Source organism: Cetorhinus maximus, chromosome 15 (genome assembly GCF_964194155.1).
Source record: "Cetorhinus maximus chromosome 15, sCetMax3.hap1.1, whole genome shotgun sequence".
Classification (NCBI taxonomy): domain Eukaryota; kingdom Metazoa; phylum Chordata; class Chondrichthyes; order Lamniformes; family Cetorhinidae; genus Cetorhinus; species Cetorhinus maximus.
This window is the reverse complement of record NC_135893.1, coordinates 37,038,402-37,063,551: the sequence shown is the minus strand read 5'-3', so window position 1 is coordinate 37,063,551 and position 25,150 is coordinate 37,038,402. Positions and strand designations below refer to the sequence as shown.

Genomic DNA, 25,150 nt, shown 5'->3' with positions numbered 1-25,150 from the left:
ATTTTCTGGGAAGTTACAGGGAGTTGCAAGAATACTGTGGAGTAGCGATAATGGGAAACTTTAATGACATAAGCTGAGATAGCAATAGTGTAAAAGGCCGAGGGTGGGGGGAAAACTTCTGAACTACGTTCAGGAGAATTTTCCCAATCAGTACATTTCTGACCAATGAGGAAGGAGGCACTGCTGGATCTGTTTCTGGGGAATGGGGTGGGCCAAGTGTATCAAGTTTCAGTGGGGAAACCTTCAGGGGACAGCGATCGCAGTATCATAATGTTTGGATTAGCTCTGGAAAAGGAAAAGGTGCAGTCAAAGTAAAAATAATTAATTGGAGGAGGGCTAATTTCAGTGGGTTAAGAGTGAATCTGTTCTTGAAATTGGAATCAAAGATTGGGAGGCACAACTGTAATGGAACAATGAGCTTCCTTGAAAGAGCAGCTAGTTTGGTTAGAGTCGAGGTACATTCCCACAAGGGAGAAAGGAGGGGCAACTAAAGCCAGAGCTCCCTGGATGATAAAAGAGATAGCAATTAAGATGAAGCAGAAAAAGGATGACAGATGTCGAGTTGTTAAAAAAAGTGAGAACCAGGCTGAATATAGAAAGTTCAGAGGGAACTGAAAAAGGAAATACAAGAGGCGAAGAGAGTGGCAGCTAATATCAAGGGAAATCCAAAAGTCTTCCATAGGCATATAAATAGTAAAATAGTAGTTAAAGGGGCAGTAAGGCCAATTGGGGACTAAAAAGAGGAATCAAGCAAGGAGGGAGGAAGCTTGGCTAAGGTAATAAATGAATATTTTGCACCTGTCTTTATCAAGGAAGAAGATGCTGCCAAAGTCATAGTGAAAGAGGAGGTAGTTGAGAAACTGGATAGTTCAAAAATTGATAGAGGAGCTATTATAAAGGCTGCCTGTACTTAAATGTTGATAAGTCAGCAGGGCTGGATGGGAGGATACTGAAGGAAATAAGGGTAGAAATTGTCAAGGTAATTTTTCAATCCTCCTTAAAATATGGGGGTGATGCCAGCGGACTGGAGAGTTTCAAATGTCACACCCTTGTTCAAAAAATGGTGCCTGAATAAGTAACGTGAACGGTGACATAGTGGTCATGTCACTAAGCTAATATCCAGAGCCCAGGCCAATGCTCTAGGGACATGAGTTCAAATCCCACCACAGAGCTAGTGGAATTTAAATTCAATTAATAAATCTGGAATATAAAGCCAGTCTCAGTAATGGTGACCATAAAACTATCACTGATTGTTGTAAAAACCCAGCTAGTTCACTAATGTCCTTTAGGGAAGGAAATCTGCCTTATACCTGATCTGGCCTACATGTAACTCCAGACCCAAAAGAAATGTGGTTGACTTTGAAATGGCCTAGCAAGCCACTCAGTTCAAGGGCAATTAGAGTTGGGCTACAAATGTTAGCTTTGCCAGTAATGTCCACATCCTATGAAGGAATAAAGGGGAAAAAAACTACAGGCGAGTTAGTTCAACCTCAGTGGTGGGGAAACACTTAGAAATGATGATCCAGGACAAAAATAGTAGTAACTTGGGCAAATGTGGCTTCATTGTACCTTGGTTTTCAAGGGATATTGCCAATCTGGTTAAGAAGAAGAGAGAGGTGTATAGCAGGTATAGGCAACAAGAAGCAAATGAGGTACTTGTAGAGTATAGAAAATGTAAGAAAATACTAAAAAATGGAAATCAGGAAGGCAAAAAGAAGACATGAGGTTGCTTTGGCAGATAATGTGAAGGTAAACCCGAAGGGTTTCTACAAGTAAATTAAGAGTAAAAGGATAGTAAGGGACACAATTGGTCCCCTTGAAGATCAGAGTGGTCGTCTATGTGTGGAGCCTCACGAGATGGGGGAGATCTTAAACAGTTTTTTTGCATCAGTATTTACTCAGGAAACTGGCAGAGTGTATAAGGAAGGAAGGGAAACAAGCAGTAGTTTCATGGAACAGATAGAGATTAAAGAGGAGGAGGTGCTTGCTGCCTTACAGCGAATAAAGGTAGATAAATCCCCCGGGCCTGACATGATATTCCCTCAGACCTTGAGGGAGACTAGTGTAGAAATTGCAGGGGCCCTGGCAGAAATATTTAAAATGTCCTTAGCCACGGGTGAGGTGCCGGAGGATTGGAGGGTAGCTCATGTTGTTCTGTTGTTTAAAAAAGGCTCCAAAAGTAAACCAGGTAATTACAGGCCAGTGAGCCTGACGTCAGTAGTAGGTAAATTATTGGAAGGTGTTCTGAGAGATCGGATATATAATTATTTGGACAGCCAAGGGCTGATTAAGGATAGTCAGCATGGCTTTGTGCGTGGTAGGTCATGTTTAACGAACCTTGTAGAGTTTTTCGAGGAGGTTACCAAGAAAGTAGATGAAGGAAAGGCTGTGGATGTTGTCTACATGGACTTTAGTAAGGCCTTTGACAAGGTCCCACATGGGAGGTTAGTTCAGAAGGTTCAGACACTTGATATCCATGGAGAGGTTGTAAACTGGATTCAAAATTGGCTGTGTGGGAGAAAACAGAGAGTGGTAGCGGATGATTGCTTCTCAGACTGGAGGTCTGTGACTAGTGGTGTGCCTCAGGGATCTGTACTGGGACCATTGTTGTTTGTTGTCTATATCAATGATTTGGATGATAATGCGGTAAATTGGATCAGCAAGTTTGCTGATGACACTAAGATTGGAGGCATTGTGGACAGCGAGGAAGGCTTTCAAAGCTTGCAGAGAGATCTGGACCAACTGGAAAAATGGGCCAGAAAATGGCAGATGGAATTTAATGCGGAAAAGTGTGAGGTGTTACATTTTGGAAGGTCAAACCAAGGTAGGACATACACAGTAAATGGTAGGGCACTGAGGAGTGCGGAGGAACAAAGGGATCTGGGAGTTCAGATACATAATTCCCTGAAAGTGGCGTCACAGGTAGACAAGGTTGTAAAGAAAGCTTTTGGCATACTGGCCTTCATAAATCAAAATATTGAGTATAGGAGTTGGGATGTTATGGTGAGGTTGTATAAGACATTGGTGAGGCCAACTTTGGAGTACTGTGTGCAGTTCTGGTCGCCTAACTACAGGAAGGATATCAGTAAGATTGAGAGAGTGCAGAGAAGATTTACTAGGATGTTGCCGGGTCTTAAGGAGTTGAGTTACAGGGAAAGATTAAACAGGTTAGGACTTTATTCCTTGGAGCGTAGAAGAATGAGGGGAGATTTGATAGAAGTTTACAAAATTGTGAGGGGTATAGACAGAGTAAATGCGAGTAGGCTCTTTCCACTTAGATTAGGAGAAATAAACACGAGAGGACATGGCTTTAGGGTGAAAGGGGAAAGGTTTAGGGGGAACATTAGGGGGAACTTCTTCACTCAGAGAGTGGTGAGAGTGTGGAACGAGCTAACATCTGACGTGGTAATTGCGGGCTCACTCTTAAGTTTTAAGAATAAATTAGATAGATACATGGATGGGAGAGGTCTGGAGGGTTATGGACTAGGTGCAGGTCAATGGGACTAGCGGAATAATATTTCGGCACAGACTAGAAGGGCCGAATGGCCTGTTTTCTGTGCTGTAGTGTTCTATGGTTCTATGGTTCTATTAAGAAAGCCCAGGATGGATTTTTTAAAGGCAAATCATTTTTAAGCAACTTGATGGAATTTTTTGATGAGTTAACAGAGCGGATTAATGAAGTTAATGCAGTTGATGTTGTGTATATGAACTTCCAAAAGGCATTTGATAAAACGCCATATAAAATTGGCTCTCCAGCAAAGTTGAAGCCCATAGAATGAAGTGACAATGGCAGTGTGGATATGAAGCTGGATGAGTGACAGGAAACAGGGTAGTGGTGAACTGTTGTTTTTCAGACTGAAGGAAGGCAACAGTAGGTTTTCCCAAGGGTAACCATTAGGACCCCTGCTTTTCCTGATCTATATTCATGACTTAGTCTTGGGTGTACAAGGCCGAATTTCAAAATTTGCAGATGACACGAAACTTGGAAGTGTTGTGAACTGTGAGGAGGATAGTGATAGGCTTCAGGAGGACATAGACAGGGCAGCGGACATGAAATTTAATGCAGGCAAGTGGGAAGTGATTAATTTTGATTGGAAGAATAAGAAGAGGCAATATAAAATAAAGCCTACAATTCTAAATGAAGTGCAAGGACAAAGACATTTGTTGGTAGATGTGCAAAAATCACTGAAGGTGGCAGGACAAGTTGAGAAAGTGGTTCATAAGGCATACAGGGTCTTAGTCTTTACAGAGCCATAGATCAAAAAGGCAAGGTTAGGATGAACAATTATAAAACATTTATAGGCCTCAACTTGAATATTGTGTCCAATTCTGGGCACCGCACTTTAGGAAGGACGTGAAGGCTCTAGAGAGAACACAGTAAAGATTTACAAGAATGGTCCCAGCCATGAGAGACTTCACTCATATGGATAGATTGGAAAATTGGGGCTGTTCTACTTCAAGAAAAGAAGGTTGAGAGGAGATTTGATAGAGGTGTTCAAATCATGAGGGATCTAGACAATAGATAGGGACAAACTGTTACAATTGGTGGAAGGGTCAAGTACCAGAGGACACAGATTTAAAGCGATTGACAAAAGAACCAGAAGCGACTGAGGATAAGTCCTTTTGTGCAGCGAGTAGTTAGGATCTGGAATGCACTGCGGGAGAGTGTGGTGGAGGCAGATTTAATCATGCCTTTCAAAGGGGAATTGGAGAAACAGCTCAAGAGAATAAAATTGTAGGGCTACAGGGAAAGGGCAGGGGAGTGGGTCTAGCTAAATTGCTCTTTTTGAGAGCTGTTACGGACTCGAAGGACCAGTTTTTTTTTTATTCATTCATGGGATGTGGGTGTTGCTGGCTAGGACAGCATTTATTGCCCATCCCCAACTGCCCTTGAGACAGTGGTGGTGAGCTGCCTTCTTGAACCACTGCAGTCCATGCGGTGTAGCTGTTGGGGAGGGAGTTCCTAAGTCAATGCCAGGTGGTCCATCCAGTTTTCATTCTTTATCAACTTCCAGTGTTTTGATACAAGAGGGAATTTAAGAGTCAACCACATTCATGTGGGTCTGGAGTCACAAGTGTGCCAGACCAGGTAAGGACAGTATATTTCCTTCCCTACATGGCATTAGTGGACCAGATTAATCATTTCATAGTCTTCATTAGACTTTTAATTCCAGATTGAATTCAAACTCAACCATCTGCCATAATGAAATTTGAACCCAGGTCCCCAGATCATTACCCTGGGTCTCTGGATTACTAGTCCAGTGACAATACCACTACACCATTGCCTGTCCCCAAGAGGCCTACTTCAATGCTATAATCATTCTATGATTCTAAATGGCTCATGGAGAAGTTGCAATGTGAAGATAAGGCAAAGTCATGGGAAGAGCTTTTCACTTGAGCTTTTTCTCACAAGGATATGCGTCTAAGCAGACAGCCCAATCACATGATAATAAGCATTTCAGTGTCCCCACAGTGGGCAGCACAGCCCACTGTATTCTCACGTTCTCAAGCTAGGAAGCTAAACATGGATTTTACTGTGAGGAAAAAAGTGAAGAGAATTACAATGCATAAAATCTACATCACAACAACTGGTCATTCAGCCCAACTGGTCCATGCTGGTGGTCAGATAATGCAACAAAACTCAGCCATGCTCCCAATATCCAAACACGTACCATCGCCTAGGAAAAGAATAACATTTTTCGCAACCCCAGTGTTGAGGTTTTGCAGGTTGAGTGCTCGTTTAAGTGTTTCTTGGGCCTGGTTCCTCCAGTATGTTGGGTTCATTTCATGCTCTACAATATAGAAAACAAAGTGATCAGATCCAAACAACATTTGCAGCTTTGGGAGCTGGTCAATTCACCATAATAGATTTAACCAAAATCTCAAGACTGAACATAAGACGTTTCAGTCTCGCGGACTCTTGCTAAAGATGCATCAATTCTGATAAAGGTTTCTCAAGTTCCTTTACGGATCAATCCTTATATTGGTGCAATTTCTAGGTAGGTTTTATTCTCAGTCATATTTGGAAAGAATCAGAACCTCCCCACCTTTATTTTTCTTCATTTTACTGGCATCCTAGAGGGAACCTAATGCACCATTGTATTCCAGATTGTCACTTATTTCATTGGTATATGAGACTACCTATGGGACTGCACAACTGTACAATGGGATTCCTCTCAGTGCCAGCTGCTCAGAACCCCAGATGAAATGAAGGTGGAAGTTTCAAAGGACACAGATCCTCATCAGCAACACAACTTGGTGTTCCTTCAGGTCAGTGTTGGGGTAACACTGGACACACCAGTGTGGGTTGGTGTAGGAGATAGGAGTTTTTACAAGGGTGAAACTGTTGTCTTTGCTGTCAAAACAGATACCATCCATCTTGTCCTGGAGAAATTGGTCTTCCTGTTGACCATCAACATAGGCTGTGAATTAATCCCAAACGTACTTACCAATACTTTCACTGCAAACAAAGAAATGCGTGAGTAGGAAGAGGAATGCAGTTGCAGGAGGAGCAAAGGAATACAGAAACGCCCTTGCCACCATTTTCTTTCAGCATAGAAGGAGGAAACTTCTTGACCAAAAGACTAGGGACATTTCATCAGAAAAGTGATCATACTTACAAATAAACTCCATTTGGCTCTGGGATTGGATTACCCATGCACTGTAGATACAACCCTTCAGCTGTTCAAAGAATAGAGAGAGGAACAGACATGCACACCTTAGCAAATAGAAAACCTTTGCTTAATTTGTTACGCTTGCGGTATCAGTTCTTTGATTCCACTCCCAGCAGGATGATGAAGGATCCACAGGACAGTTCCTGTTTGTGGTGGAATTAGTGCACACTGTCATACATTTTTGAAGTAGAGCAAGTGCTTCAGTTTAGCAAGAAATTATCCATTATTCCAAGTAGAGGAAGCAGTTAATTTGCTTTGATGCACAACTAATTCTGACCATGCACAGGAAAAGAATATAAGAGAATTTTCCCCAAAGGTGAAAATCCCTTGAGACAGCTGTATTGGTTCAGCAGAGATCTAGAACTCCATGCATGTTTAAGGAAACAGTCAGAGCAGAGCACACACAGTCCCACTCCCATAAAATTAAGAGAAATGACACAAACAAATGGAACATAAAATGAGATAAGATGGACCTCCGAGCTTGGCCTAACCTGGAGGTGGGTTGCGGATCTGATGATAGTTTCGTTTTTTCTTGAGTCCAGCAGGTGGAGCATAGCCTATTGAAGTCGAAGAGATGGGAACATGAAGTTTGATTGAAAGGAATCATTTTCCAACTACGGGGTACAGAAAACACTAGCACCACAAAGATTAATAAAGTATGCTTATACTGAGAAGTGGTAATAGGGTTAGTGACCATGAAGAAGGGCTTCAAGGCTACTTGACATTGAAATAAAGTCAAGTCTTAATTAATAGGGGTGGTGGGGGAAGGATTCTACTGAGCTATTACAATCCTTGAGCCCATATGAAGATATAAAGTCATTTGGGACTTTGCTTTCTAGGCAATAGCCGGGAAGAGGGGGCCTTGCACCCAGAGTCATCTATGGCATAGATCATTCAACCCATTGAGTCCTTGCTGGCTCTCTGTAGTCAGTCCCATTTCCTTGCTCTAACCCTATAAGTTTATTTTGTTCACTTGCCCACTCAATTCCCTTTTGGAATCATTGATTGCCTCTGTTTCCACCATTCATTACAGAACCCAACCAGTTTTCATCCCATCTCTGAATGAATTGATGTAATCAATATCCGGGAGACGACCTGATCTGGTGGGTTAACAGCTAGTGGTGAGATTGAACATGGCCTGCCTTGACTCAGACTTATTGCCACCCCTCTGTTCTGCCTTTTGTCTGTTCAAACCAATGACCAGGGTCAATCTCTTAGAAAATGTTCTGCAATCCACTCTGCAGGTTGTAAATATAAGTAATGATGCCAGAAGCTGGGATCAACTCCACCCAAGAGGGTTTTGAGCCTGATCTTAACTCACTTAAATTTCATTCACTGATGTAAAAGTTAAAATCAGGCCCTGGAATGTAATCTTGTGCCTTCCTATCGCTCTCCTTAATGGGCCAAGTTGCATAAAGTCAGTGAGTTGCACCTGAATAGAGGGTCCTGCAATAATGAGGAATTGACTCTCTCTCTTTTATTCTCACTACAAGAGAGCTAAGGGGAAACTCCTCATTAAGCTCACCATTGACATTGTGTCTCTATTGCCCCTGACACACAAAACTGATGCCAGGGGCAGAGGGATGGAAGGTAGTCATGATCCTTTGATGGGGCTAAAGTTCCCCACCCTCCAGACCACAACTCAGGTGGGGGGGGCGAGGAGGCTAGGTCGCTGCAGAGGCAATGGCAAAAACAATACACAAATGTAACAAGACAGGTAAAACACGGTAACACATGACACAACATGATGAACACATGTGGGGAACAGACAGATGATTAGAAATTACACTGAACAAATATCTTCACATTCCGGTTAAGATCAAAGAGGAAGATCATGTCAATGCCATTGGCTTAACCATCAGGTACATCATCAGAGTCAGATGCAATTCTACAGGATGTTAACATGATAGATCGGTTTCACTAGGAAAGAAAAGGAATAATGTTCAATAAATCCATCCTATGAAAGGGCTAAGAAGCTTTAGCAAACCACAGAAAGCAAAATAATTAATCTGGGAAAAAAAATGTTCAAGTGCCAACAATAATCAATTCCAGAATGACAAAAACACAGGTTTAAGCATCTACATGATAGATTCATTGCTACATAGACCTGACCTACTCTAGAAATTACTTTGGGTTTAGCATCAATGGTCTATCTCCAAATGGTCCCATGTCCCTTACGATCAGGAGATTACCTTGATCTGCCAATATCTGCAACATTTGTGCAGTTCTGGTCGCCATGTTATAAAAAGAATGTGGGGCCACTAGAGAGGGTGCAGAGGGAATTCACAAGGATGATACTAGAAATAGGTGGGTATACAGATCAGGAACGGATTGGCCTCTTTCCTCTTGAAAAAAGGCGGCTGAGGGATAACCTAATAGAAGTCTTTAAAATGATGAAAGGTTTTGATAGAGTGGATACAGAGAGAATGTTTCCTCTTGTGGGAAGAGCGTAACTAGAGGCCATCAATGTAAGATAGTCACCAAGAAACCCAATAGGGAACTCAGAAGAAACTTCTTCACCCAAGGAGTGGTAAGAATGTGGAACTCGTTACCACAGGGAGTGGTTGAAGCGAATAATTTAGATACATTTAAGGGGAAGCTAGACAAGCATATGAGGGAGAAGGGAATATCAGGTTGCAATGGTAGATTTGGGTGAGGCAAGATGGAAGAAGGCTCAAATGGAACTGGCATGGACTGACTGGGCTGTATGTCCTGCTTGTGTACTGTATTTCTTATGTAAACCCATGTAATCTATTCATAATGCAGGGGACTGTGGCAAGGAAATTAACCATGTTATATGAACTGGACCACCATGCTTCCCCAAGTGATTCTTCAATCTTGGAAAGGGTATACTGAATCACACTTAAGTGGGACAAAACTGAATGTTAAACTCATCAACCAGGTTGATTTTACAATAAATACATAAAATAACCTCTCTAGTAAGTCTCACCTCACTTCTACCTAATGCAGTAAACACCCCCAGAAGGAAAAAAAATCAGTAAACAGTGGGAAATAAGAATACTGGTTCGAACTGGTCTAGTATACCTTAAAATGGAACACCAGTAAAAACTGGGAAATTAGAGCACTAATCCAAACTGTTTTTCCCTTCTGGACCTATTCGTTTAAAAAAACAAAATAAGCCATAGTGATCCTGTTAGTTGTCCAAATTATCTTTGCTACTGGATCTGCTGGTCCATATTTTAAGGAAACCTTGGGCTTCAACTGTCTCCCTGTAGATATTCAAGAGTTGGACTATAGGCTGTGATCTTCTGTCCTTTGTATCCTAGCTTGACCTCTGACTTTCTCTCTGGCTGGCGATTGGCTAGTACGGCTGAACGTTCAACCAATCACCACTTCCTAATTTGGAGCCGATTGAACTGCCTCAAGCTGTGAATGCTTGAATTTAGTTCCGGACCAACACATTAATATCTGAACGCCTATTGGAGACAGCCACAATGTGGGAACAACTCATCTATTGTCCCAGATCATTAAGGACAACAGTCTCAATAAATGATTCATTAACTTTGGAGGGAGTTTATTGACATAGCTGTGTCCTCATTGTCCCTACAACTCCAGCCCTGGATCCTTTACAATTAACACTTCGGATTTGGAAACTGATCCCATATTAGAAACGTAATGTAGCCAAAATCCCAAATCCATTCTGGGCTGAATAGATAAAAATCCTGGCAACCGTGTCAGCATCCCAACTCTTCCGGGACAGTTCCATATTTTCAATGTGCCAGTGGAAGGGAGAGAGTAGGGAAAGTATCACCTCCAATTAACAGCCCCTTAAACCAGTTAAGCAGCTTGTTAAAGGGCCTGTCCGGAACACAATTAAATTTTTTATCTTTTTCCCGGCGGCCCCAAACAGTCTTGGGCACGTCAACGCACAGCTGTCAGGTTGACCATGAGGCCCAAACAAATTTCTTTGGAGATGGTTCTGAGGGGAATCTGTGGGACCAACTGGCATTACCTTGTCATCCATGGCTGTTTTTCCAAGCGTTCGATCTCTTGGCCTTCAGCAAGGCAGTGGCAACCCTCAAGATGGCTGCTGCCTGCATTTGCCGCTGATGTCAGGAGGCAGCTCATGCCTCTAATTGCAGCCAAGCTCACCCCCTGGCCAATTAGGCCATTTGCATTTGAAAATCGCACTGCAAGCACAACACAGCTTGGGCACAGAATGGGGACCCAGAATTCATCCGAGTGTCGAGTTCCTGACACTGCATTGAAAATCTGGCCTGTTAACTCAAATAATGGAGACAGAAAATATCTATGTAGCTTCCTGCTTAAGGTTTACACAGTAATTTTATTTTATATATTCCAGCTTCACTTGAAATCAAAAGCTAACCAGGAGAACTCAGTCAGTCAGTAGAATGCTCCATGATCATTGACGCATTCAAATGAATACAAATCCCTTTGCAATTTTAAGTTGGTAGCTCCTCTCCAACACTCGCTTCAAGTTTGAGATATTCCCGCAATAAAATGGCAAGTAAAGTATGGCCAGGAGTAATCTTGTTTTGAAAGAAAATTAGTGAATGAGATTTTTCCATAGAATGGGCCAGGGGGAGGGGAACCTGGGAATCGTGAAAGGAAAAATAGCCAGAAATGATATTTTTCTTTTTAAAACTACATTGACGCAGATGGGGCTAACGCAGCACACCATCCTTCAAAACATAATGAAATAATCCAGACTGTGCTCAGAAATCAGGCGGAAGTATTTACCAGTGACACTGGGATGAGGGGAGGCTGGTTGTTTAAGGATGGATTGGGCGCACAGTATGCCAATTTTCAACAGTCAATCAGGCTTCCTGACCAGCTCATGATGGAAATGACAGATTAAATACACCTCTATGGCAAGACTGCTTTCAAACGGCATCAAGGTTTCAGCAAGAGAAACTGTTTTGCAGGAGACTTAAGAATATTTAAGATGGATAAATGTTAAAAGTTTCCTGGCCCTGTGAGTTTGACAGACTTCAGCAGGGAGTTTTCAAAATAAAATCAAGGCAAAGTTCAGTGAATACTTCATCTTCCAAAGGGATAGGAGAGCTCATGGAATGATTTATAAATGCACAAGGGGGGGACCATTTTAGCAAAAGAAGAAGCAGATAATACCAACAAATACTATCAATATTCTCAAACTCTTGGAACATATATGGAGTTTGCTTTTAAAAATCTGAAAGAACACACAAGATCAAGTCGAGTGATTAGTCTTCAGGAGACTGGGGGAACCATCTTGAAGGTGTTGTCGAAGAAAATCATCTTGTGAAGGATTGTGATTGTCAGGTGACCATTTCCTGCAAGAGTATCCACAATGAAGAATTGTAATAGTTTACCCAGAAACTAATCCCCACATTAATATCTGGAGATGCTGCCAGTTAAAGTGTGTGTCCACATTTATGTTCACTCTCACTCTTTCATTCTGCTACATCAAACAAAAGTGCAATGTAATATTGACCAGTATCCAATCTCTGTCCCTGTATTAAAATGAATGGGAAATGTCAATTCACACAAATATACACCAATGGCCAAGAGCTATTAAATCACCAACTACTGTGTGTACAGCCTCAAGCTTCAAAAGGAGAAGCAGTTCTTTATCGCTGGCAGGTTAGGATAAGTGTTAACACATTCATTTACCGAAACATCAGGCCAAAATAGTTATGTCCCACAAACCACATGGTTAATGATCTGTGAACCCTGACAAGCCCACCTGTCATGTGGAAGAATAGTGAAGACAGTATTAAAAACTTAGGCAGCCAGAAGTACTGGCTTGATCTAAGTAGATCATCTACTGGCAGTAACAGAGCAACTAGAATTTAGGATTTTGGGCATAAGCCGATGGCTTTAAGATACATACAGAAAACTTTAGTTGTCTTTAACCTCCAATAACTACCTCCAACAACAAATGCAAAGAGCTCATGGATTTCTTTGCCACAAAGATCGAGACACTCCAAACTGCCTCTATGCATCCATTCCTTCCACTGAGCCAGACCTCCTCTAAGGTTTCCCCCTGCCCTCACCTTGAGCTCCAACTTTCTCTAATTTTTTCCTATCTCCTCTCATGCTCTCTCCAAGCTCATTTTGTCCACGACCCCCACCGTTTTCTCTCTCAACCCTATTCCTCACTTCCTCCCCTGGATCCCATGTTAGCCAATATTGCAAATGGTTCTTTCGCTTCAGGTGTTGTCCTTTTCTCCTTTAAATCTGCTGTCATCACCCCTCGCCTAAAAAAAAAACAGGCCACGATTCCATCGTCCTTGCAAACTTCCATCCCACTTCCAACCTTCCTTTCCTCACCAAAGTCCTTGAATGTGTTGTCACCTCCAAAATCCATTCCTAGCTTTCCCAGCACTGCACGTTTGAATTCCTCCAACCGTGTTTCTGCCACTACCAGAGTAACTGAAACAACTCTTAACAAAGTTACAAATGAAGCCTCTATGTGACTGTGACAAAGGTAGACTTTCCCTCCTTGAGCTTCTCGATCTGTCTGCAGCTTTTGAAACAGTTGACCACACCACCCTCCTCCAACATCTTTTCACCGTCATCCAGCTGGTTGGGATTGCTCTCACCTGGTCCCATTCTTATCTAACCGTAGCCAGAGCATCACTGCCAATGATTTATCTTCCAGTTCCTGCACCGTTACCCCAAGAATCTAACCTGGCCCCTTCCTATTTCTCATCCAGCCCACCATCCCCCGGGATATCTGCGTTCATTCAATTATGACCTCTTGACCATCCCTGATTTTAACCACTCCACAATTGGTGATCATACCTTCAGTTGCCAAGGCCCAAAGCTCTGGAATTCCCTCCCTAAAACTCTTCACCTCTCTACCTCACTTTCCTCCTTTTAAGACACTCCTTAAACCTACCTCTTTGACCGAGCTTTTGCTCATGACCTAACATCTCCCATGTGGCTCCTTGTCCATTAATGCTCCTGTGCAGTCCCTTGGGACCTTTTATTAAGTTTAAGACGTTACATAAACATTAAGTTGTTGCTGCATATAGTGGGTGATTTTTGTTAGGTAAGGGCATCAAAGGTTTCAAAACAAGGACGGGTAGATGGAATTAGTGTACAGATTAACTGTGATCTAATCAAATGGTGGGACAGGCTCAACGGGATTGAATGGTGCTTTCCTGTTCCCATGACGTTAGCAAGAAAATAATTCCAGTTGGGTTGATTGAGCAATAAACATCAGAAAAATAGCAATTGGAACCATAGGACTAAGATCAGAGCTAGCAAACAGTTGTTCTGTTCCCTTGTAAAAGTGTTGAAAAGTTCCAGCAACTTGGTTCAAAGTCCCAAAGGCCGTCAATCTATGGTCTGACACCACAACACGATTCTCCTTCAATGACAGACCAACATGCTACTGAAAATAGTTAATTTGTGAAAACACAATCATGATCCACGGTAAGGGTGAGATTTTACAGCCCCGCCTGCCGCCAGGATTGTCCAGTCCCGCTGAAAGTCAATGGACTTTTGGCTGTGCCACCGGCTCTCCCGCGGGGCGTCCCACCACGACAACGCCGGAAAATCCCTGCCTAAGTGTGTAAATGTTGAGGTTCAAAGAGATTTGGGTGTGCTTGTACAAGGAACACAGAAAGTTAGCATGCAGGTGCAGAAGGCAAAAAGGTTGGCCTTTAATGCAAGGGGCTGGAGTGCAAGAGTAAAGAAGTCTTGCTAGAGTTGTTCAGGGTTTTGGTGAGACCACATCTGGAATACACCACGTTTAAGAAAGGATTTTTTTTCATTCATGGGATGTGGGCATCGCTGGCTAGGCCGGCATTTATTTCCTATCCCTAATTGCCCTTGTTCAGAGGGCATTTTTTTTACATTGCTGTGAGTCTGGAGTCACATCTAGGTCCCTAAAGAACTTTAGTGAAGCAAATGGGCTTTTACAACAATCGAAAATGGTTTCAAGGTCATCAGACTTTTAATTCCAGATTTTTATTGAATTCAAATTTCACCATCTGCCGTGGTGGGATTCAACCCAGAGCATCACCTTGAGTTTCTGGAATACCAGTCCAATGACAATACCACTATGCCACCACTTCCCCTGATAGACTTGCAATGGAGGCAGTACAGTGAAGGTTCACTAATTGGTCCCTGGGATGAGGGGCTGTCCTATGATGAGAGGCTGAGTAAATTGGGCTTATATTTGCTGGAGTTTAGAAGAATGAGAGGTGATCTCATTGAAAACTACAAAATTCTGAAGGGGCTTGTTAGGGTGGACACTGCGAGATTGTTTCCATTGCTTGGGGAGTCTAAAACACGGAGGAACAGTCTCAGGATAAGGGGCCAATCATTTAGGACTGAGATGAGGAGAAATTCTTCACTCAAAGGGTTGTGAATCTTTGGAATTATCTTTTCCAGGAGGTTGAGAATGCTCCATCGGTGAATACATTCAAGGCTGGGATAGGCAGATTTTTGGTCTCCCAGAGAATTAAGGGATATGGGGAGCAGGCAGGAAAATGAAGCCCAGGATCAGCCATGAACAGGCTTGATAGGCCATATGGACTACTCCTGCTCCTATTTGTTGTGTCCACACGTGAAAGCAGGGTTTGCACTGAATGTAATACCCATATTCATTGCCCACACAGTACTGAAATCAGTGCCAGTACTTGTGGGCAACTGGGTTACTTCAACACAGAAGGGGACTTGGCCCCAAAGGAAATGGGGCATGGAAATAGGAACAAGTCAGGAACTAGAGCTCAGTCTTAGTGTGTTGAATGGCTGGCGGGTGCGACATAGAGGCAGAGGGCTGGGAATAGATTGCCTCTGACTTACCCCGGGTCACAGAGACACAACAACTACTTCTACTGAGATAGCACTGTCAAATTAATGAAACGTCTCAAGGCACTTCATAGAAACATTATCAAACAAAATTTTATAAGCCACGAAATGAGATATTAGGACAGATGGCCAAAAGCTTGATCAAAGAGGTTTTCATTTTGTTTTCAAAGAGGCGATCTTATTGAAACATAAAAGACCCTGAGGAGATTTGACAGGGTAGATACCAGGAGGATATTTCCACTTGTGGGAAAGGCTAGACCCAGTGGACACAGTTTAAAGCCTACTGTTTAAGACAGAGATGAGGAGACATTTTTTTCTCTCAGAAGGTCATTAGTATGTGGAATTCTCTTCCCCAGAAAGCAATGGAAGCTGGGTCATTGAATTTATTCAAGGCTGAGTTAGACAGGTTTTTGATAGACAAGGGCATCAAGCGTTATGGGGGGCAGACGGGAAAGTGGTGTTGAGACACAACTAGATCAGCCTTGATCATATTGAATGGCAGAGCAGGCTTGAAGGGCTGAATGGCCTCCTCCTGCTCCTAAGTCCTATGTTCCTATGTTCTTAATGAGCATCTGAAAGGAAGAGAGAGTGTGAGGGATGCCCAGAGGACTAGAAAAGGAATTCCAGAGTCTAGGGTTTTGGCAAGTGACGGTATAGCCGCCAATGGTGGAGCAATTATAATCAGGGATGTTCAAGAGGCCCAGAGTAAGATGAGTGCAGAGATTTCTGAGGGCTATAGGACCAGAGGAGATTACAGAGATAGTGAGTTCAACAAATTACAGTTCACAAGTACAGCTCAAAAATATTTCAGTGTACTTATGCTACATCCAATGCGAAAATTCTGATTTTATTTTGACACCAAGGCTGAAAGAAATTCTGTGGTCAAAAGGTTCAGTGAAGCCAGTTTTTTACAAAAAGATTTTACCTGGGATGAGTCCCCAGAGGAGATTTAGATTGGCAATGAGCAGCAGCAGTGAAATCTTCATGGTACTTTCCTGGAGTTCTGCTTTCAGTGGTCAAACTCCTGGTTAGATGGGGTCAAACTCCTCGAGGCTTCTCTAAAAAAAAGGAGGCAAAAAGCAACAGTGTCACTCAAGAGATGTAGGTTAACAAAATGAATTAACAAACCATGAAAATATTTTCCTTTCCCTTGCATGTTGCAACAAATACTCTTTCAAATTTGCATCAATGACTCGATAGAAAATGAGTCAAATTTTCTGACGATGCCAAATTTACAAAGTTTACAAATAACAGGGTGAGCAAAATATGAACAAGCAAGGCTGGTGAAATTTAGTGCAGACATCAAGAAATTTCAATCAAACTGTACAGGGCCCTCCTCGAGATCTGTGCCAGGTTCTGATCACGGATAAACAGGTGTCATGTCCAGCAGATATGAAAGAGATCATAAACTGTAAATCAAGCCTTATTTTCTGCTTATTTAAAAATGGACTTTGCTGGGCAAGAAACATGCCTGCTACAGGTCACATGACTTGAAAAATTGACCAAAGTCCTGGAAACTTCCAACAGTATTTACAGGATAAAGCTCAACTCTCATCCTCGTGGAATCTCACATCTATCATTGGGTGGACGAATTATAATCAATGAAACAAGGGAGCAGCAGTCAGCCTGTCTCCCCAGACTGGACTTAAAAAAAAGAGAAAGCCATTGAAACTCGTTATACCTGCGAAGACGCTAATAGCCACCATCTCCTAAGGTGAACAATGGATTTTGACCAGAGACATAGGCTTGGATTTTCCAGCCCTGCCTACCGCCGGGATCTTCTGGTCCTGCCGAAAGTCAATGGACTTTGGCTGGCCCACCACATCCCACGCAACGGGTCCTGCCACAGCAGGGTCAGAAAATCCCAACCATAGAAACTGATTTTTAACCTGAAACTGATTCATCATTGGGCAACACCACATGACCTAAGCTCCTTTGGCCTTTGGAAAGTTTTAATGTTACATTCCTGGACTCCCAGGCCAATCGGCTATCAACATCCAGCCTGTCGACACCAAAGTAGGACTCCAGGCTGACAACAAAGCCTGCCTCAAGTCTAAACCTCCTCAAAGCCTGGTCCTTTGGAAGATCCCTGCCATTGGCTGTAGAGCGGACCAACTCTCTGTATACCAACCTCATCTTAATGTGTCTTCACCAACTTTGAAGCTAGCTTTTAGCTAGCTGAACCCACCTGAACTTTAACTCCTATGTGAAAGAACCCTCACTGGATTCTGACATTCTGACATTCTGGACTCTGACATTCGCGTGAATTAATATTCCTACCTTTGTTTTCTTTTGTTCTAAGTTATTCCTAGTTGTAAAACCTTTTTCTTTCCTATCCCCTTTTGTGCTTATGTGTGGGTATGTAGTTGCGACAACCATCCCTTACGGTTGAATGTATGAATAAACAATACTTCTGATTTAACTCGAAAAACAGTTTGCAGTGAGTCACTTTAAAATTGACTTCACAGAGTGTTTGGAGAAACACACCACAGCCTATTATAAAATTTAAATCACCTCTGTAAATGAACAGACTGCTAGAAAATAAAGGAGTTCAGTTTGCCTCACCCCCCCTGTCTGTAACACAAAGAAAGTATTTTCATGCTAGAAGCATTGTAGAACAGTCAGAGGCTGACTGCCAAATGGAAAGAGAGATTGTGGAATAAAAATTTATCTCAGGTGGTGGTGCAAAATTGGCAGCCAGAAAAGCCATCTAGTATACACAGCCACTTTGTGGCTACAAGAGCAGGTCAGAGGCTAGGAATCCTGTGGTGAATAACTCACCTCCTGACTCCCCAAAGCCGGTCCAACATCTACGAGGCACAAGTCAGGAGTGTGATGGAATACTCTCCACTTGCCTGGGTGAGTGCAGCTCCCACAACACTCAAGAAGCTTGACACCATCCAGGACAAAGTAGCCCACTTGATTGGCACCACATCCAGAAACATTCACACCCTCCACCACCGATGGATAGTAGCAGCAGTGTGTACCATCTACAAGATGCACTGCAGGAACTCACCAAGGCTCCTTCAACAACACCTTCCAAACCCACATCCATTATCATCTAGACGGACAAGGGCAGCAGATGCATGGGAACACTGCTGCCTGCATGTTCCCCTCCAAACCACACACCATCCTGATTTGGAAACATATCGCCGTTCCTTTACTGTCGCTGGATCAAAATCATGAAACTCCCTCCCTAACAGCACTGTGGGTGTACCTACACCACACGGACTACAGCGGTTCAAGAAGGCAGCTCACCACCACCTTCTCAAGGGCAATTAGGGATGGGCAATAAATGCTGGCCTAGCCAGTGACACCCACATCCCATGAATGAATAAATAATAAAAAATAGTTCCATTAACTGCAGTGGAGGAATCTGAAGAGTGCTCTTAGAGGTTTAGAAGAAAGTAAATACAATGGAAATGTTTAAACCAGAATACACCTTTAAACTAAACTGTGAATTTAAAACATGGATAAGGGGGCAGGTTCAAACTGGTTAAAAATGTAACTTAAGGAAGGAAATTACAAAGAGGTGCAAAAACGATAAAAGTTATATTGGGGAACTTTAGTTATTCGAATATAGAGTGGGATAGTAACAGTGTAGGCAGAGAGGGAGAAGAATTCCTGCAGTGTATTCAGGAAAATTCTCTACATCAGAATGATTCCAGTCCAGTGAAGAAGGAGGCATTGCTGGACTTGGTTCTAGGGTATGAGATAGACCAAAGTGTTGTTCCTGGTATCAGTACAGGGACATTTAGGGGACAATGATCATAGTATAAAGTTGAAGTTAACTACAGATAAGCACAAGGAGCAGCCAATGCATGAATAATTAATTAGTGGAGGGCCAATTTCAATTGAGTGAGAATGGGTGTAGCCCAGGTAAATTGGAATTAAAGATCGACAGGCAGAACTGTAATGGAACAATGGGCTGCTTTTAAAAACAAACAGTTTTGGTACAGTTGAGATATATTCTCATGAGGCGGAAGGGTAGGACAAACATATCCAGAGCTCTCTGGGTGACGAAAGAGGTAGAGAGTAAAATGGAGCAGAAAAATCTTGTGTATGATAGATGTTGGGTTGATAATACAAGGAGAACCAGACTGAATATAAAAAGTTGTCAATAAAGAAATAAGAGGAGCAAAGAGAGAGCATAAGAAGGGCCTGGCAGTCAATATAAAAAGGAATCCAAAATCCTATAAAAGTATATAAATAGTACAAAGGAGTGGGGCCAATTTGGGACTGAAAAGAGGATTTGCACATGGAGGCAGAGAACATGGCTGAGATACTAAATGAGTATTTTGCATCTGTCTTTACCCAGGAAGAAGATGCTGCCAAAGTTTTAGTGAAAGAGGATGTAGTTGAGATACCGGATGGGCTGATAATTGATAAAGAGGTATTAGAAAGGTTGACTCTATTTAAAGTTGATAAGCCACAAGGCTGAGCCAGATGCATTCAAGATGTTGAGGAAGCCAGGGGGAATTTTCAGATGTACAGCCATAATTTTCCAATCCTCCTTAGATATAGGGGATGGAGAATTTCAAATGTCACACCCTTGTTTAGAAAAGGGGTAAGGATAAACCCAGCAATCACAAGTTAAACCTCAGCATTGGGGAAACTTCTAGAAACAATGATCCAGGACAAAATTAACAGTTACTTGGCCAAATGTGAATTAATTAAGGAAATCCAGCATGGATTTGTTAAGGGAAAAAAATCACATTTAACTAATTGGATTGAGTTTTTCGATGGGGTAACAGAGAAGGTCGATGAGGGTAATACAGTTGATGTAGTGTGCGTGGACTTCCAAAAGGCATCTGAGAAAGTGCTACATAACAGACTTGTCAGCAAAGTTGAAATCTAAGAAATAAAAGGGATAGTAGCACCATGGATACAAAGTTGGCTGAGTAACAGGAACAGAAATTAATGGTGAACACTTGTTTTTTCAGACTGGAAGAAGATATACAGTGGAGTTTCCCAGGGGTAAAAATTAGGACCTCTGCTCTCTTGATCAATATTAATGACCTAGGCTAGGAGTGCAGGGTACAATTTCACAATTTGCAGATGACACTAAACTTGGGAGTATTGTGACCTGTGAGGAGGATAGTGATAGACTTCAGGAGGATGTATATGGTGGAATGGGCCAACACATGGCAGATGAAATTTAATGCAGGTAAGTATGAAGTGATATATTTTAACAGGAAGAAGGAGGAGAGGCAAGATAAAATAAAAGGTAACATCCTAAGTCAGGTGCAGAAACAGAGAGACCTATGTGCACAAATTGTTGAAGGTAGCAGGACAGGTTGAGAAAATGGTTAATAAAGTATCCAGATTTTGTAAATAGAATCACAGGGTCAGATTTTCACTACTGAGGTGGGTAGCTCACATCAGGGAATTTGCCCGACTCAGCAGACCCACCTCATTTAAAAGGCCCTATTATATGCAATCTTCACTCCAGGGAGGTAGGGGCAGGAGAGGTTGGGACCTGCCCAACCCAGAAGCAGATCGTAGGCAGTCATTGGGCGGGCAAGTGCCCAGGCAGGCTGGTAAGAAGGCCCATCTCAGTTCTCTAGGACTTCCCAGTTGTTTCAGAAGCTGTTGGGCCCTCTAACCCTCACCCATCACGTGCTCTCACCTCCAACCACACTTGATCCCTTTCCATGTACTCCATGGCACCATTCCCTCTATGGCTTTTCATGTCCACTCACTGCATATGCACTCTGTACAAAACCAATGAGCCATATAATAACAATGGCAAGTGTGGAAATGCTGAGGAGAAAACACCCATTCAGAAGTCTGCTTTGAAAAAAACTACTGTTTCTGCAACCCTATAAAAGTGTCATTCAGACAGGTCCATTAGAGTATCAGTTACAGAGGCTTAACCCACTTCATACCTCTAAATCTTGTCCAAATAAATATACAAACTTTGATGAAAGAGGTCACAGAAAGAATAGTGTATTATTCTTAAAGGTGTCAATCAAACACTTTGTCCAAACAGGCCCATGCTGAGCTAATGCATTTGAGCATCTTGGAGCTCAGCCAAGCATTCAGGTCGAGCCCAGGTTAAAAACCAGATGTCTAGCCATCTGGTTCTGCTAATGCAGTTCCCGAAGGGATTCCTGAAAATTGTCAACACTAAGAATGGAGGTGGGAGGCCTGGAATTGGATCCCGCCCACCATTTTGAATGGTTCCAGAGTCAACCCAACTCCACAAAAATCGAGGCCATAGAGTACAAACACAAGGAAGTTGTAGTGAACCTTTATAAAATACTGGTTCAGCCTCTAATAGGCTGTTTCGTCCTATTCCTGGTACCAGAATTTAGGAAAGGTATGAAAACATTGGAGAGGATGCAGAAATGATTCATGAGAATCATTCCAGGGGTGAGGAACTTCAGTTAAGTGGATAGATTGGAGAAGTTGGGACTGTCCTGCTTTGAGAAGAAAAGGTTGAGAGGAGATTTGATAGAGGTATTCAAAAGCATGAAGGGTCTGGACAGAGTAGATAAGGAGAAACTGTTCCCATTGGTGGAAGGATCAGGAACCAGAGGGCACAGGTTTAAAACACTTAACAAAAGAAGCAGCAGGAACATGAGGAAAAATATCCTGATGCAGCGAGTGGTTAGGATCCGGAATGTACTGCTTGAAAGTGTGGTGGAGGCAGATTCAATTGTGACATTCAAAAGGGGATTGGATAATTATCAGAAGAGAGAAAAATTCAGGGTTACAGAGAAACGACAGCAGAGTGAGACTTAGAGTGCCAACACAGACATGACGGGCCAAATGGCCTACTTCTGTGCCATTATCATTCCATGATTCCATTAATCATTTATATTTTTTAAACCGGTGTTGGTTGAGAGATAAATGTTACCGAGGAAACAAGGGAGAACTCCCCTACCCTCCCTAAACAGTCCCATGGTATGGAGAACTCCCCTACCCTCCCTAAACAGTCCCATGGTAGGGAGAACTCCCCTACCCTTCCTAAACAGTCCCTCGGTATCTTTTGCATCTACCCAGCAGAACAAACGGGTTTAATGCCTCACAGTCAGTGCCCCTTCAGTATCGCGCCAAAGTCTCAGTTTATATTATATCCTCAAACCTCTGGAGTGGGCCTTGAGGAGCCATGACCTTCTGACTCGGACTTAACCCATTATCACCAGTTCACAGGACAAGTTTTTGAGATGAGGAATGTGGGCTAGCCTAATAAAGGAATGTGATACTTTAAACAGAACCCATTGTTATGTAGGTAAATGATGGGCTTTACTTCATTCTGGACATAGCAGACAAGTTTTTGAGATGAGGAATGTGGGATAGCCTAATAAAGGAATGTGATACTTTAAACAGAACCCATTGTTATGTAGGTAAATGATGGGCTTTACTTCATTCTGGACATAGCAGACAAGTTTTTGAGATGAGGAATGTGGGATAGCCTAATAAAGGAATGTGATACTTTAAACAGAACCCATTGTTATGTAGGTAAATGATGGGCTTTACTTCATTCTGGACATAGCAGACAACTAATGACGTATAAAGGACTAACACTGAATAATAGCAGTCTCACAGTGGAAAGAGGAAGCTCTGAAAGAGGGGATTCTGTAACAAAGCATACAACATCCTAGGCTTTATTAATGGGGGCATAGGGTATAAAAGCAAGGAAGTGATGTTAAACTTATGTAGAACAATGGTTCAGTCTCAACTGGAGTACTGCCTCCAGTTCTGGGTGCCGCACTTAAGAAAAGATGTGAAGGCATTGGAGAGAGTGCAGAAAAGATTCATGAGAATGGTTTCAGGGATGAGGAACTTCAGTTAAGTAGATAGATTTGAGAAGTTGGGACTGTCTTCCTTGGAGAAGAGGAGGTTGAGAGGAGACTTGATAGAGGTATTCAAAATCACGAGGGGTCAGGGCAGAGTAGATAGGGAGAAACTGCTCCCATTGGTGGAAGGATTGAGAAAAAGAGGTTTTCTGAAATACAAAGAGAATAATTGAAAATGATTAACAAAGGAAGCAATGGTGACATGAGGAAAAAACAAAAAGCTAAAAGCTACTGCGGATGCTGGAAATCCAAAACAAAAACAGAATTACCTGGAAAAACTCAGCAGGTCTGGCAGCATCGGCGGAGAAGAAATCAGTTAACGTTTCGAGCCTTCATGGCCCTTTGGCAGAACTGAAGCATAGTTAGAAGAAGGGAGAAATATAAACTGGTTTAAGGTGGGGGGGGGCTGGAGAGAGAAGTTGAGGGTGTGGTGATTGTGGAGAAGAGCAGTAATCAAAAGATGTCACAGACAAAAGGGTCAAAGAGGTGTTGAAGGTGGTGATATTTGTCTAAGAAAGGTGCTAATTAAGAATGGAAGACAGGATATTCAAAGTACAGCTCTAGTGGGGGTGGGGTGGAAAGAATAACAAGGTTTTAGTTTTAGATTTAAAAATAATGGAAATAGGTGGGGAAAGAAGAATCTATATAAATTATTGAAAAAAAAGGCGGTGGGGGGGGGGGGAAGAAACGGGGTGGGGATGGGGGGAGGGGGAGTTTAAGATCTAAAGTTGTTGAATTCAATATTCAGCCCGGAAGGCTGTAAAGTGCCTAGTCGGAAGATGAGGTGCTGTTCCTCCAGTTTGCGTTGGGCTTCACTGGAACAATGCAGCAAGCCAAGGACAGACATGTGGGCAAGAGAACAGGGTGGAGTGTTAAAATGGCAAGCGACAGGGAGGTTTGGGTCTTTCTTACGGACAGATCGCAGGTGTTCCGCAAAACGGTCGCCCAGTTTGCGTTTGGTCTCTCCAATGTAGAGGAGACCGCATTGGGAGCAACGAATGCAGTAGACTAAGTTAGGGGAAATGCAAGTGAAATGTTGCTTCACTTGAAAGGAGTGTTTGGTCCCTTGGACGGTGAGGAGAGAGGAAGTGAAGGGGCAGGTGTTGCATCTTCTGCGTGGGCATGGAGAGGTGCCATAAGTGGGGGTTGAGGAGTAGGGGGTGATGGAGGAGTGGACCAGGGTGTCCCGGAGGGAACGATCCCTACAGAATGCCGTCAGGGGGGGTGAAGGGAAGGTGTGTTTGGTGGTGGCATCATGCTGGAGTTGGCGGAAATGGCGGAGGATGATCCTTTGAATGCGGAGGCTGGTGGGGTGATAAGTGAGGACAAGGGGGACCCTATCATGTTTCTGGGAAGGAGGAGAAGGCGTGAGGGAGGATGCGCGGGATATGGGCCGGACACGGTTGAGGGCCCTGTCAACGACCGTGGATGGAAAACCTCGGTTAAGGAAGAAGGAGGACTTGTCAGAGGAGCTGTTTTTGAAGGTAGCGTCATCAGAACAGATGCGACGGAGGCAAAGGAACTGAGAGAATGGGATGGAGTCTTTACAAGAAGCGGGGTGTGAGGAGCTGTAGTCGAGGTAGCTGTGGGAGTCGGTAGGCTTGTAATGGATATTGGTGGACAGTCTATCATCAGAAATTGAGACAGAGAGGTCAAGGAAGGGAAGAGAAGTGTCAGAGATGGACCATGTGAAGATGATGGAGGGGTGGAGATTGGAAGCAAAATTAATAAATTTTTCCAGGTCCCGACGAGAGCATGAAGCAGCACCGAAGTAATCATCGATGTACCGGAGAAAGAGTTGTGGGAGGGGGCCGGAGTAGGACTGGAACAAGGAATGTTCCACATACCCCATAAAGAGACAGGCATAGCTGGGGCCCATGCGGG

General features: G+C 42.9%; 1 protein-coding gene across 1 annotated transcript in view; it reads right to left on the bottom strand.

Annotated features, from left to right (window-relative positions):
* LOC144690601 (alkaline phosphatase-like) overlaps positions 1-25,150 on the bottom strand; it is a 120,126-nt gene that overhangs the window by 55,182 nt on the left and 39,794 nt on the right. Inside the window, exons 2-3 of the mRNA XM_078558237.1 lie at positions 16,387-16,519; positions 5,673-5,792 (exon numbers count right to left, since the gene is read on the bottom strand). Coding sequence (XP_078414363.1) covers positions 5,673-5,792; positions 16,387-16,447 — 181 coding nt within the window. The 5' untranslated portion in view covers positions 16,448-16,519. The remainder of the gene's footprint in view (positions 1-5,672; positions 5,793-16,386; positions 16,520-25,150) is intronic.